Source organism: Alosa alosa, chromosome 12 (genome assembly GCF_017589495.1).
Source record: "Alosa alosa isolate M-15738 ecotype Scorff River chromosome 12, AALO_Geno_1.1, whole genome shotgun sequence".
NCBI lineage: Eukaryota > Metazoa > Chordata > Actinopteri > Clupeiformes > Clupeidae > Alosa > Alosa alosa.
In genome coordinates, this window is record NC_063200.1 from 2,980,542 (window position 1) to 2,992,883 (window position 12,342).

The 12,342-nt window shown below is 47.7% G+C and overlaps 1 protein-coding gene and 3 non-coding genes across 4 annotated transcripts in view; all 4 read left to right on the plus strand.

The window, feature by feature from the left end:
* prrc2b (proline-rich coiled-coil 2B) overlaps positions 1 to 10,217 on the plus strand; it is a 33,424-nt gene extending 23,207 nt beyond the window's left edge. Inside the window, 14 exon segments of the mRNA XM_048258886.1 lie at positions 1,202 to 1,343; positions 1,771 to 1,847; positions 2,071 to 2,352; positions 3,326 to 3,412; positions 3,605 to 3,797; positions 3,953 to 4,104; positions 4,407 to 4,534; positions 5,299 to 5,539; positions 6,032 to 6,205; positions 7,144 to 7,223; positions 8,014 to 8,098; positions 9,328 to 9,546; positions 9,831 to 9,914; positions 9,917 to 10,217. Coding sequence (XP_048114843.1) covers positions 1,202 to 1,343; positions 1,771 to 1,847; positions 2,071 to 2,352; positions 3,326 to 3,412; positions 3,605 to 3,797; positions 3,953 to 4,104; positions 4,407 to 4,534; positions 5,299 to 5,539; positions 6,032 to 6,205; positions 7,144 to 7,223; positions 8,014 to 8,098; positions 9,328 to 9,546; positions 9,831 to 9,914; positions 9,917 to 10,000 — 2,028 coding nt within the window. The 3' untranslated portion in view covers positions 10,001 to 10,217.
* Positions 2,920 to 3,046, plus strand: LOC125305293. The gene has a single exon (XR_007195386.1). It is a non-coding gene; the product is annotated as a small nucleolar RNA SNORA71 (small nucleolar RNA).
* Positions 4,721 to 4,847, plus strand: LOC125305294. Its single transcript, XR_007195387.1, has one exon. It is a non-coding gene; the product is annotated as a small nucleolar RNA SNORA71 (small nucleolar RNA).
* LOC125305292 lies at positions 7,615 to 7,741 on the plus strand. Its single transcript, XR_007195385.1, has one exon. It is a non-coding gene; the product is annotated as a small nucleolar RNA SNORA71 (small nucleolar RNA).
* Positions 10,218 to 12,342: the final 2,125 nt, after the last annotated feature.

A 12,342-nucleotide genomic window follows, 5' to 3' on the forward strand; every position in this document is an offset into this window, starting at 1 on the left:
CACACTCATACTACACACACACTCATACTACACACACACTCATACTACACACACACTGTCATACTACCACACACACTCATACTACACACACTGTCATACTACACACACACTCATGTCACACACACACACACTCATACTACACACGGTCATACTACACACACACACACGGTCATACTACACACACACTCATACTACACACACACTCATACTACACACACACTCATACTACACACACTCCATACTACACACACACTCATACTACACACACTCTCATACTACACACACTCTCTGTCATACTACACACACACTCTGTCATACTACACACACACTCTGTCATAAATCAATTTAAAGGCAAACTATGCCGTTTTTTCTGTTTAATTTACCTTAACTGAACAGCTTCAGAGTCATTGAAATGGTTATATGACTTTTTTCGGGTTGAACGCCTCGCTTCCCCCTAGCGCCTGTGAGTGGAAAAACCACCCTTGCAATTTTAGGCCGGGGGCCCGACAGCCTCAGAGACAAAGTCTCGCAGCCTCGCGATGTAACGAATTGCTTTACTACACTAAACACATACACACCAGGCACCGGCTAGAACAAGGTAGCGATGGAGTTTCTCAGACATTAGTCATGGCAGAGCCAGCGAAAAGAAGCAGGAAGCGAGTGAACCGTTGTCGGAGGAACAGGGAAAGAGGAAACGGCAGACTGACCGAGCGAGAAGTGTCGTAAATCATACACTCTGAAGCTGTAGGAGGAGCTCTGCAGAGAAACCTGCGAGCAAAAAGCAAGAAAACAGCAAAGAAATGGCCAAAACTGCATAGCATAGTCAAATAGTTGAATTATCAAACAAAGTATTTACATGTACATACAAACATACACTTACAAACATAAGTGTTATGTTTTCTGTTGTCTTATGGCAGTTGAGGATATAATCTGCAGCTAGGCATGAGCAGTGTGTTTCCCCCCAATAGTATACATATTTCCGTTTCTGGAGACATTTGTAAAATCTTTTATGTTTTTTTTGAATTCATCAAAAAAAAATTCCTTATAGGTGCATATAATACAAACGTTCCTTCTTTTCTACAGTGCTGCTCTTTTCTAAGTGAACTTAAAAAGGGTGTCCTGGCCATATGTTTCTGTATGTGGTAGTCCATGTGCTGTGGGTGTGATGTTGATCATGTGCTGTGCTGTGTGGTGGTGCCAGGTGGGTGTGAAGAGTCGACCGATGCCATCCAAGATGCCTCCACGCTTTGCCAAGAAGCAAGGTAGCCTTTCCATGGAGCAGCCAGAGGAGGCGCTATCTGCCAGCAACCTGGGCACAGAGATCTGGGAGACCAACAGCTCAGGTAGGACACACACACACACACACACACACACACACTGTACACCTTCCCATCTCAGTGTGTGTCTTGGTATATTAATAGTGAGGTCTACACTATTCACAATCACCTGTTACCTGTGCTCCTTAGTGGTGATGGCTAATACAGGTGTTTGTGTAGTAATGCCTCATTCTCATTGGTTAATACAGGTGTTACTGTAGTAATGCCTCATTCTCATTGGTTAATACAGGTGTTTGTGTAGTAATGCCTCATTCTCATTGGTTAATACAGGTGTTTGTGTGGTAATGCCTCATTCTCATTGGTTAATACAGGTGTTTGTGTGGTAATGCCTCATTCTCATTGGTTAATACAGGTGTTTGTGTAGTAATGCCTCATTCGCATTGGTTAATACAGGTGTTTGTGTAGTAATGCCTCATTCTCATATCCTCTGCAGCCCTCACTGTGCAGTCATCTGGTGGAGACTCCTGGACCAAGCAAGTGTCCTACACAGGGAGCGAGCCCAATTCTGAGGTAAAGCTGGCTTGTGCCTGCTGCGTGTCTGTCTGTGTCCACACGCCTTTAGTTCAAGTAAATTGGAGTGGTATTCAACAGACTCTTCAAAGACACAGGGACTTGCAATGTGGGTATTGAAACCTGAACTGAGCGCTTATCTCTCCTTTCTTTCTGCCTCTCTCTCTCTCTCTCTCTCTCTCTCTCTCTCTCTCTCTCTCTCTCTCTCTCTCTCTCTCTCTAGGACTCTGACGCAGGCCCAGAGCAGAGTAAGGAGCACAAGCCGGGTCCCATCGGTAACGAGCGTTCGCTGAAGCACAGGAAGGGCTCCGAGGCGGTGGAGCGGCTCGAGGGTCCCATCACTCCTGTCAACGGCGTGGACATCCACGTGGACAACGTGCTGCCCGTGCCGCCCATCGAGTTTGGCGTCAGCGCCAAGGACTCGGACTTCAGCCTGCCCCCCGGCTCCACGCCAGTGCCAGTGTCCATCCCCGTCACCAAGCTGCAGGACGCCCTCGCCAGCAATGTGAGTCAAACGCGTTTTGGTCCTGAAGCCCTTGAGCCCTCGTTATGATGCTGTCAGGTTTAGCATCGTATCATATGATGCTGATGCTGTCAGGTTTAGCATCGTATCATATGATGCTGTCAGGTTTAGCATCGGATCATATGATGCTGTCAGGTTTAGCATCGTATCATCTGATGCTGTCAGGTTTATATTGCTGTCATATGATGCTCGATCATATCATGTTTAGCATCGTATCATATGATGCTGTCAGGTTTAGCATCGTATCATATGATGCTGTCAGGTTTAGCATCGTATCATATGATGCTGTCGGGTTTAGCATCGTATCATATGGTGCTGTCAGGTTTAGCATCGTATCTTATGATGCTGTGATCACCGACAGGCATGCTGTCAGGTTTAGCATCGTATCATATGATGCTGTGATCATCACCGACAGGCAGGCTGCACCAGGCACGTAGCTCAAGTGTTCTGTTCTCAGAGCAGATGCTAGAACAGTTAGTTTGAACTAGCCTATGAAATGTATGACCTAGCTTATGAAATCCCAGCATTGGTGTGTCATCACTAGTATCATCCTGTATCGAAAGTGGCTGTGGTGTGATGGTTGCCAGGTCATTGATATTGCAGGAAGAGTGAGCTGAAAGTCTTTCCCGTGTTTGCTGGACCCTCTGTTCCTGACAAACCCTGTATCTTTCAGACATATCCCACTATATACAAGGGAACTGGCTACACCAAATGTGATTTAAAAAATTAGACCAGTCTTTTAAAAATATTTTTACGCTCCGCAAATAAAGCACTTCAATTGCCCACCCGATTTAGCCCGGCCATAGAAATGCCCTACGTTCATCAGACCTCTTATCAAGTGCAATAGTGATGTGGTTCATCAGACCTGTTATGCGGTGCAATAGTGATGTGGTTCTAGAGTGCAATAGTGATGTGGTTCTAGAGTGCGTTCATATTATGTTTCATATGGTTTCAGACCATTCCCATGCTGCGCAGAGACCACCTGCAGCCCGGCATCACCCTCAACCCCATCTCCTTCCCCAGCGCAGACCTCACGCTCAAGGTTAATACACACACACACACACACACACACACAAAGTGTACTATTTATGAATTACAAAGTAAACTGATGACATGCTGAATACATGAGCGACTCTGTGAAACTGTTATGTATTGCTTTATAGTTGGTAGTTTTTAGTACATTAATTCCTTTAAATTGTGTGTGTGTGTGTGTGTCCCTGTTGCGGTCCCTCAGATGGAGAGTGCGCGTAAGGCGTGGGAGAACTCCCAGTCCATCCCGGAGCAGGGCTCCCCGGGCGGGCCAGGCTCTGGGGTGCAGCCTGCCTGCAGTGTGGGCTCATCCAGTGGGGTCAGCTACAGCTCCTTTGGGGGCGTCTCCATGCCCCCCATGCCCGTGGCCTCCGTCGCCCCCTCTGTCTCCATGCAAGGTCCGCACTCGCCACAGACATGATCCATTCACACTCTCTCACACTCACACTAACTCTCTCACACACTCTCTCTCTAACACACTCTCTCTCTCACACTCTCTCACTCACACACTCCTGCCCCCCTGTGCCCTAATGCTGATGCCCTGTGCCCGTAGGTAACCACATCGCCCCTCTGTACTTGGATGGGCATGTCTTCTCCAGCCAACCACGCCTGGTGCCCCCCATGACCCAGCAGCAGAGCTATCAGCAGGTCAGTACCCACCACTTCTCACGCCCGACCATGACGCAACAGCAGAGCTACCAGCAGGTCAGTACCCCCCCTCACACCACCCGCCAGGCCTTTACGGGGGTCCTGGGCAGGGCCCTTACTCGTTACCCTGTTTTCATGTTTTCAAACTGTGCTGGTCTTTACCCATGTTTCCTTCATGCTGTTTTTAATTTGGTAATCACTATTGTTTTTAATTTGGTAATCACTATTGTTTTTAATTTACTGTTTCAGTCAGTTAAAAGCATGTCAGCCTGACACTTGGATTGTGATGTAAGACTTGCTGTGCTGTGTGTGTGTGTGTGTGTGTGTGTGTGTGTGTGTGTGTGCGCGTCTCTCCACAGGCTGCGGCGGCCCAGCAGATCCCCATCTCTCTGCACACGTCTCTGCAGGCCCAGGCCCAGTTGGGGCTGCGTGGTGGGCTCCCCGTCTCCCAGTCCCAGGAGATGTTCAGCTCCATGCCCCCCTTCAGGTACCAACGCCCACCATGCTAATGTGCCAACCCGGCCACCAGCTGAATTATTTTGAGAGAATGCTAAAGTAAACTAAACCGTCTCTCTAAATAAGAGAACAGAGCAAGGTTCCCTCCCTATTAGTTTCAGCTAGGTGTATGAGCTAGGTTTTGAAATCCCAGCATTGGTGTGTCGTCACTAGTATCACCTGTATCGAAAGTGGCTGTGGCGTGATGGTTGCCAGGTCATTGATATATCAGGAAGATTGAGCTGAAAGTCTTTCCCGTGTTTGCTGGACCCTCTGTTCCTGACGAACCCTGTATCTTTCAGACAAGTACCACTTGGGTCAACTGAGCTCTAATCCTTTTTGGCCATGCTAATATGCTATACTATCCCTGAGCCCATCTGATTAGCTATGCTATGCTATGCTAGCCGTGAACCCATCTGATTAGCTGTGCTATGCTAGCCCTGAGCCCATCTGATTAGCTGTGCTATGCTAGCCTTGAGCCCATCTGATCAGCTATGCTATGCTAGCCCTGAACCCATCTGATTAGCTGTGCTATGCTAGCCCTGAGCCCATCTGATTAGCTGTGCTATGCTAGCCTTGAGCCCATCTGATTAGCTATGCTATGCTAGCCCTGAGCCCATCTGATTAGCTATGCTATGCTAGCCCTGAACCCATCTGATTAGCTGTGCTATGCTAGCCCTGAGCCCATCTGATTAGCTGTGCTATGCTAGCCCTGAGCCCATCTGATGCACCTGAGCCCCAACTCTCCCTCCACAGGTCCCAGGTGTACATGCACCCCAACCTGTCCCAGCCCAGCCCCATGGTGCTGTCCGGCGGGGCGCCCCTGAAGGGGCCCTACTCGCCCTTCCCCGGCATGCAGCCCTCGGACATGGTCAAGCAGCAGTCCGGCTCCCACTACCAGCCCATCAACGGCAGCCAGCCGCTGGTGTACGATGGGCAGCTGAGCCAGGGGCCTGGCATGGGCACCTCTCAGCTCATGGACTCCCAGCTCATCCAGGTGTGGAGCACGCACACACACGCTTACTGGGATTTGGGAGCGCACACACACGCGCACCCACACTGGGATTTGGGAACACACGCACACGTACATTGGGATTTGGGAGCACTCACACACACACACACACACACTCACACTCACGTCCTGCGTACACTGGGATTTGTTGTGGTTGTGAGGACCGTTACTTAGATGGTTATATGTATGCAGACTTATGAATGAACGCATTAGGTCACTTGCACCCAACCTGTTTGTGTGTATATACATGTATTAGTTATATATGTACATATAAGAGCTATGTTATTACATTACATTACTTTTGGCTGACGCATGTTTAACCAAAGCGACTAACAACATGGTGAATAGTTTTAAGTTTTAAAGCAATTCTAAAGATGTTATGATTGTGTGTGTGTGTGTGTTTATTTAGATGTTTGTGTACATATCAGAGCTCTGTTGCAACGTCTGATTGTGTGTTTGTTGATGTTGCGTTGCTAGGTGACGATGCCCCTGCCCGGCTCCCAGCTGCGGTATGGGTCGGCCCAGCAGCACCTGATCCTGCCCCAGTCCATTCAGCTGCAGCAGGGCCAGAACCTCTCTGTTGGGGGCCCCCGCCGCATGATGCCCCCCGGCTCCCAGCCCCCCGTCATGCCCCAGAGCAGAGAGGTGAGGGTGAGGACATTAACCGGGCATCAACACACACAAACACATACGCATGCATATACACACACACACACACACATATATATTATTTATATATATATACACATACATGCACACACACACGCATGCATGTATGCACGATCAGACATCATAACTGGGCTCTTAGAGTGCCACTTAATTGCCCCAGAGCAGAGAGGTCAGGGGGCATTAACAGGGCCTCAACAGCCCCAGCATGATAACCTGTCTTATGATTTATCAAATGAACTGATGCCCTGTCAATTGCGGTGGCTTTAAGTGAAGTTTGAAAGCTTTGCATTGATATGTGTGAACTGAAAACACTTAGCTTTCCCACTTTGTTGCCCCAGAGCAGAGAGGTGAAGGGGTTTTCCACTTTGTTGCCCCAGAGCAGTGCCCCACTGGTAGCCCTGTAGACTGCCATGACTTCAAGTGAAGTTGGAGGCTTTTGATTGTTGTCTCTGTTAGCTGTGCTGTTAGCCTCCCCACTATGTTCCCCATGTTATTTGCTTGCCTGCTTGGTCATAGTCGCATGAGAACACGGCCATAACGTGATGCAGGCTTTCAGGGATAAGAAATGCAACTTGTTGGGCCGAACGCTACAGTACAAGTCTGTGCTCTCGTGCTGTAACCTGTAACAGTACAAGTCAGTGCTCTGGTCCAAGTCAGTGCTCTGGTCCAAGTCAGTGCTCTGGTCCAAGTCAGTGCTCTGGTCCAAGTCAGTGCTCTGGTCCAAGTCAGTGCTCTGGTCCAAGTCAGTGCTCTGGTCCAAGTCAGTGCTCTGGTCCAAGTCAGTGCTCTGGTCCAAGTCAGTGCTCTGGTCCAAGTCAGTGCTCTAGTCCAAGTCCAAGTCAGTGCTCTGGTAGCCGTAACCTGTAATGGCACTACCATTGAGACGCAGAGTGCTGATGCTTCTTCTGGCTCCTCCCCAGGCCTCTCAGGTGGACATGAAGGGATTCCAGTTCTCCGACAAGCCCAACCACTCTCCTGGCATCCCCGGGGGATCCTACAGGTGAGACTGTGTGTGTGTGTGTGTGACCCACCTGCACAAGCCCAATCACTCTCCTGGCATCCCTGGGGGATCCTACAGGTGAGACTGTGTGTGTGTTTGAGACCCACCTGCACAGGACTCCCCATGTCTGTTCCAGAGCTGAACGTTTGCAGATCACCGCAATCCCATTCGATTTGAGGCGTCCAGTATGTTGAGGGTTGAGCTCACTCATTGTAGTTTGGACAAGTAGCTACACCTTAAAACAAGAGCAAGAATCCCTCATATCGTATTATATATTGAGCTCCCAGCATTCATGAATCCCTCATATATTATATATTATATTATATTATATATTATATTATATTATATTATATATTGAGTTACCAGCATTCGTGTGTCGTCGCTAGTACCATCCTGTATCGAAAGTGGCTGTGGCGTGATGGTTGCCAGGTCATTGATATTGCAGGAAGAGTGAGCTGAAAGTCTTTCCCGTGTTTGCTGGACCCTCTGTTCCTGACAAACCCTGTGTCTTTCAGACATATCCCGCTATATACACATGTTTTATCTTCCAGACGTTTTTATTCGACATATTTTGTAGCAGTAAGAATACACTCCCATCCTCGTCCTTAAGTCTGTAGCGGCACTCTGGAGTGATCGGACAGGGAAGGGCCTCAGTTGGGTGGCCATTTTGCTGCCAGCCTTAGGCACAGACAGCATTGATTTAGATGAATGCAACAGGATGAGGGGTGTGCGTGTGTGTGTGTGTGTGTGATTAATGGCCCAGCTTGTGACCCCAGTTGTGGTGTTTCAGGCCCGGTTCTGCTAGCCCCAGTGGGAAACCATCTGGACCTGGAGGCCCTGCTGTCGGCCCCCTACCCACCCACTACCAGCCACAGGTACAGCCCACTGAACATGCCCGCCAATCACTCAGCATTTATACAGAACCATTTAGGAACCAGACATATAGCACATGCACATAACAGGGTATCCTAACTACATATAGCACATGCACAGAACAGGGCATCATAACTGCATCCGAACAAGTGACTGTCGGGAAGCATTGAATGCTTTCTGTTCACACTGAATCTGTTAAATTTGCCCCATCTGTTTGCCCTATCTATTTCTCAATATAGCAGAACAACGCAAGCAACAGAAAGAGAATAGAGAGAAAAGCACTGAGGGGACATTCCAATTGAAAACGTCATTAAACTGATTTTTATCGCCACATGCTCGCATCGCATGCAGTTAGGATATGGTGTAACGCTAAGTGACAATGTAGAATGTAAACAGTAAAATACAAACACATTTACACATAATTGGATGAAATACTGCCAGGAATAAACTAGTATTGTAATTTTTGGACATTTCTTAAGCAGATAAAGAGTGTAGGCCCCAGCTGTGGCGCAACTGGCTGGGGCACCTGCACCGTACGCCGGCGACCCGGGTTCGATTCCCCCCGTGGTCCTTTCCGGATCCCACCCCTGCTCTCTCTCCCATTCGCTTCCTGTCACTCTCCACGGTCACTATCATTAAAGTCATAAAAAGGCCAAAAAAAATATACTTTAAAAAGAGTGTAAACCTTGTTTGCTAGAATAACGAGTGTAAATCAGATAACGAATGTAAACCTTGTTTGCTAGATAACGAGTGTAAATCAGATAACGAATGTAAACCTTGTTTGCTAGATAACGAGTGTAAATCAGATAACAAATGTAAACCTTGTTTAATTTCAAAATCAGATAACGAGTGTAAATAACGGGTGTAAACCTTAAGCAGATAACGAGTGTAAACCTTGTTTGCTAGATCAGTGTAAACCTTGTTTAATTTCATAAGTGGATAACGAGTGTAAACCTTGTTTGCTAGATAACAAGTGTAAATAACGAGTGTAAACCTTGTTTTCTAGATAACCAGCGTAAACCAGATAATGCGTGTAAACCTTGTTTGCTAGATAACCAGTGTAAACCAGATAACAAGTGTAAACCTTGTTTGCTAGATAACCAGCGTAAACCGGATAACGAGTGTAAACCTTGTTTGCTAGATAACGAGTGTAAATAACGAGTGTAAACCTTGTTTGATAGATAACAACTGTAAATAACGAGTGTAAACCTTGTTTGCTTGCCGCTGTCAGCAGGTGCCCACTCCACAGGGCAGCATGGTGATGCACATGCGCCCGCCCACCTCTGGGCCCTTCCCCAACCCCATCCAGCGTCCCGTCATGCCCGTCAGCAAGCCGGTCATCGTGCGCTCGCCACCCTACCCCAGCCCTGGGCGCGAGCCCCCCCATGCCCACGCCAGCCCCCCCTCCGCCCCCGAGTCCAACGCCAAGGGGCCCGAGGACGGCATGAAGGTGAGCCAGCCTCTCTCTGGATAGGTAATTCAGCCCTTCTCCATTCTCACTGTACTGACGACTGCAAGGTGTGTGTGTGGGTGTGAGAGTTGCAGTTTGAAGTCAGTTTTTAATCATATTAGAATATGCATTTTTTTTCATATTATAATATGTATGCGCCGTGTGTGTGTGCGTGTGTGTGTGTGTGTGTGCGTGTGTGTGTGCGTGCGTGTGTGTGTGCGTGTGCGTGTGTGTGTGTGTGTGCGTGTGTGTGTGTGTGTGTGTGTGCCTGTTTGTCTTCACAGAATAAGCCGCTACGGGACGGCCGGCCAACGGTGGGTGAAGGCAAGTCGTCTCCGTCTGCGATGATGCCCACCAAGCTTCCCGATGCCGCACTGCCCCTGGTCAACCCAAACCCGCCCGCACCGGAGCCATCAAACCCCAGGCAGTGAAGGTGGAGGAGGGCAAGGCCTAACCACAGAGGATCCCCCACCACCACCACCGCCTCCTCCAGTGTCTCACTCTCCTACTCGTCCTCATCGCCTCCTTCTTCCTCTTCCTCTGGGCAGTCCTGCCTGTTACAGCCACCAGGGCGGCGCCAACGGAAAAACCACACCAACTCCGGGAAAAGTCGAAGACAAAAAAAAGAAAAAGGAATCGGATACTATTGCTGAACATCATATATATATATATATATAGAGATATAAATATATATATATATATATATATATACATATACATAAATGTATACATATATATATATATATATATATATATATAAATACATACACAATAGTTTGGGACATTTCTAAGCAGACTCCTCAAGAATCCATCTTTTATTTATTAACATTTAAAGTCCATTTCAAGAGATGAATAATGTTAAGCAAGACAAAAGGAAAAACAAAAAAAAAAGGAGCAAAAAGTGTTTTCTATGTTGCTCTTCATTAAAGCGTGAACCCGCAGAAGGGGAGACGAGTCTTGTCTGTTGCTCTCTCTCTCCCCTCATGTGCAGTCCCTCCTCTCCTCCAAGCCTTTGCCAAAACGAGAGCGCACCGGCTCCCGTCTGGAGTGGAGCCTGCCGCTGGCGCCAGAGAACGTGCCGGAATAACCACCTGACTCTGATGCCATCTGCCGCCACCGCCCCCCTCTTTGCCTTGGAGCGGAACTCCCGCGCGGCACCAACGTCTCATGTGTTTTCCTTTTGACATTATGACTGGTTACAGTGAATGGAGTTTTAACCCTCTCTCTCTTCCTTTACTTTTTAAATAATCAACACCTACTTGCTCTATTAAAGGACACCTTTTATTCAATAAAAAAAATCCTTCCAAACCAAATTTGAGGAAGTTATTCTGTGTCCGTGTGGAGGGAGTGAACACGCCAGTTCGGTTCCCACAGGACAGACTGCTCAGAATATAAACAAGAAAAAAAATATTTTTTTCAATGCTGTTCTTTCTCTTGCGTATTGTGTAAAAACAAGCAGACTTTGCTGTTTAAAAAAAAAAAAAAAAAAAAAAAAGTTTAAAAAAAGCAGATATGTTGCCTCTTGAAGCTTCTCTGGCAATGCGGTGTGTGCGTTTTGATGGAATGGCAAATGTATTGAAGGCCAGTGAACGCGTGTTACCCTTTTATGGAAGGCTGTGTATTTCAAGTCTGTGGACAATGTGTTGCCATGGTGTGTGTTCTCTGGACAAGCCAAGCTTGCTGGGGAGGGGAGGGAGGGGGGGGGGGGGGGGACGTCTGATGTCTGATGACTGATCCCAGAGAATGATGGACTGGACATGTTGCTCTATATTGCTTGATTTGGTTGTTTGCTTTCACACATCTAAACTGTGGTCTGGCACTTTTCTATCCCACTAAACAAACCAACCCAGGTGTCCTTCCTGGCTGTTTTTGGGACACCGTTTCCCTTTGTTTTGATTTGTTTTTTTTTTTTTGTTATTTTCCACTCTCTGGGCTGTAGTCTTGATTACCGTTTCTTTTTTTTTTAGCTGTAATAAGGTATGGTTTGTGATTTAGGTGTGTGTTTTGCGTAACTCCCTGGATACACTCCACAAACGACATGGGGTGCAAGCAATAAACACAACCTACCTGGAACCAGAATCAGGGTCCAAACGCAGAACTCCACGTTTTAGATGCAGGGGAACCGAGGGATTCCCTGCTGCTAATGTCACTTCCTCCCTCCCTCTCACACACACACACACACACACGCACACCTCGTTGCATCCGTGTGATAGACTAGGAAAGCCAGAGGCATTAGCAGGTGTCCTACACCGTATCTCATTGAGCACCTCTGAAAGGGGATTCTGTCATTTCTGTTTTCTGAAGAGGAAAAGATGTTTCTGCAGTGCTGCTCTGTTTTTGTGTTACCTACACTACAGATAAACAGTTTGCGTTCCTCCTGCGTTCTGGGTCTGCGTGCGTGTGCTCAGCCAGGGGTGGGCCACACACGGGCTGCCACACTCCCGTCTATCTCACTAATATACAGAAGGAAAGAGCGAAGACGAGAAAAAAAATCCCCGCAAATATTAAAATGGTATTTGTTCAAATGTTACTTTTGTTCCAACATGGTGGCCAGCTTGTGTACTTTTGAGGTTTTTTGTTTTGTTTTTTTGTTTTTTGCAGGATATGTGTAACGCCTTCTAGTTGGTTTCCATATGCGCCACACCCCAAGCACTTCGCAGTGACTGGCAGGTGCAGGCTACGCCGACACCACGCCTCGGCACACGGGGCCGCTTTGATGGCAGCACAGTCGTGATCAGTCGTTAACGTACTGGCGCACACACACACACACACTTCTGCCCTTCAGCTTGTCTGTGT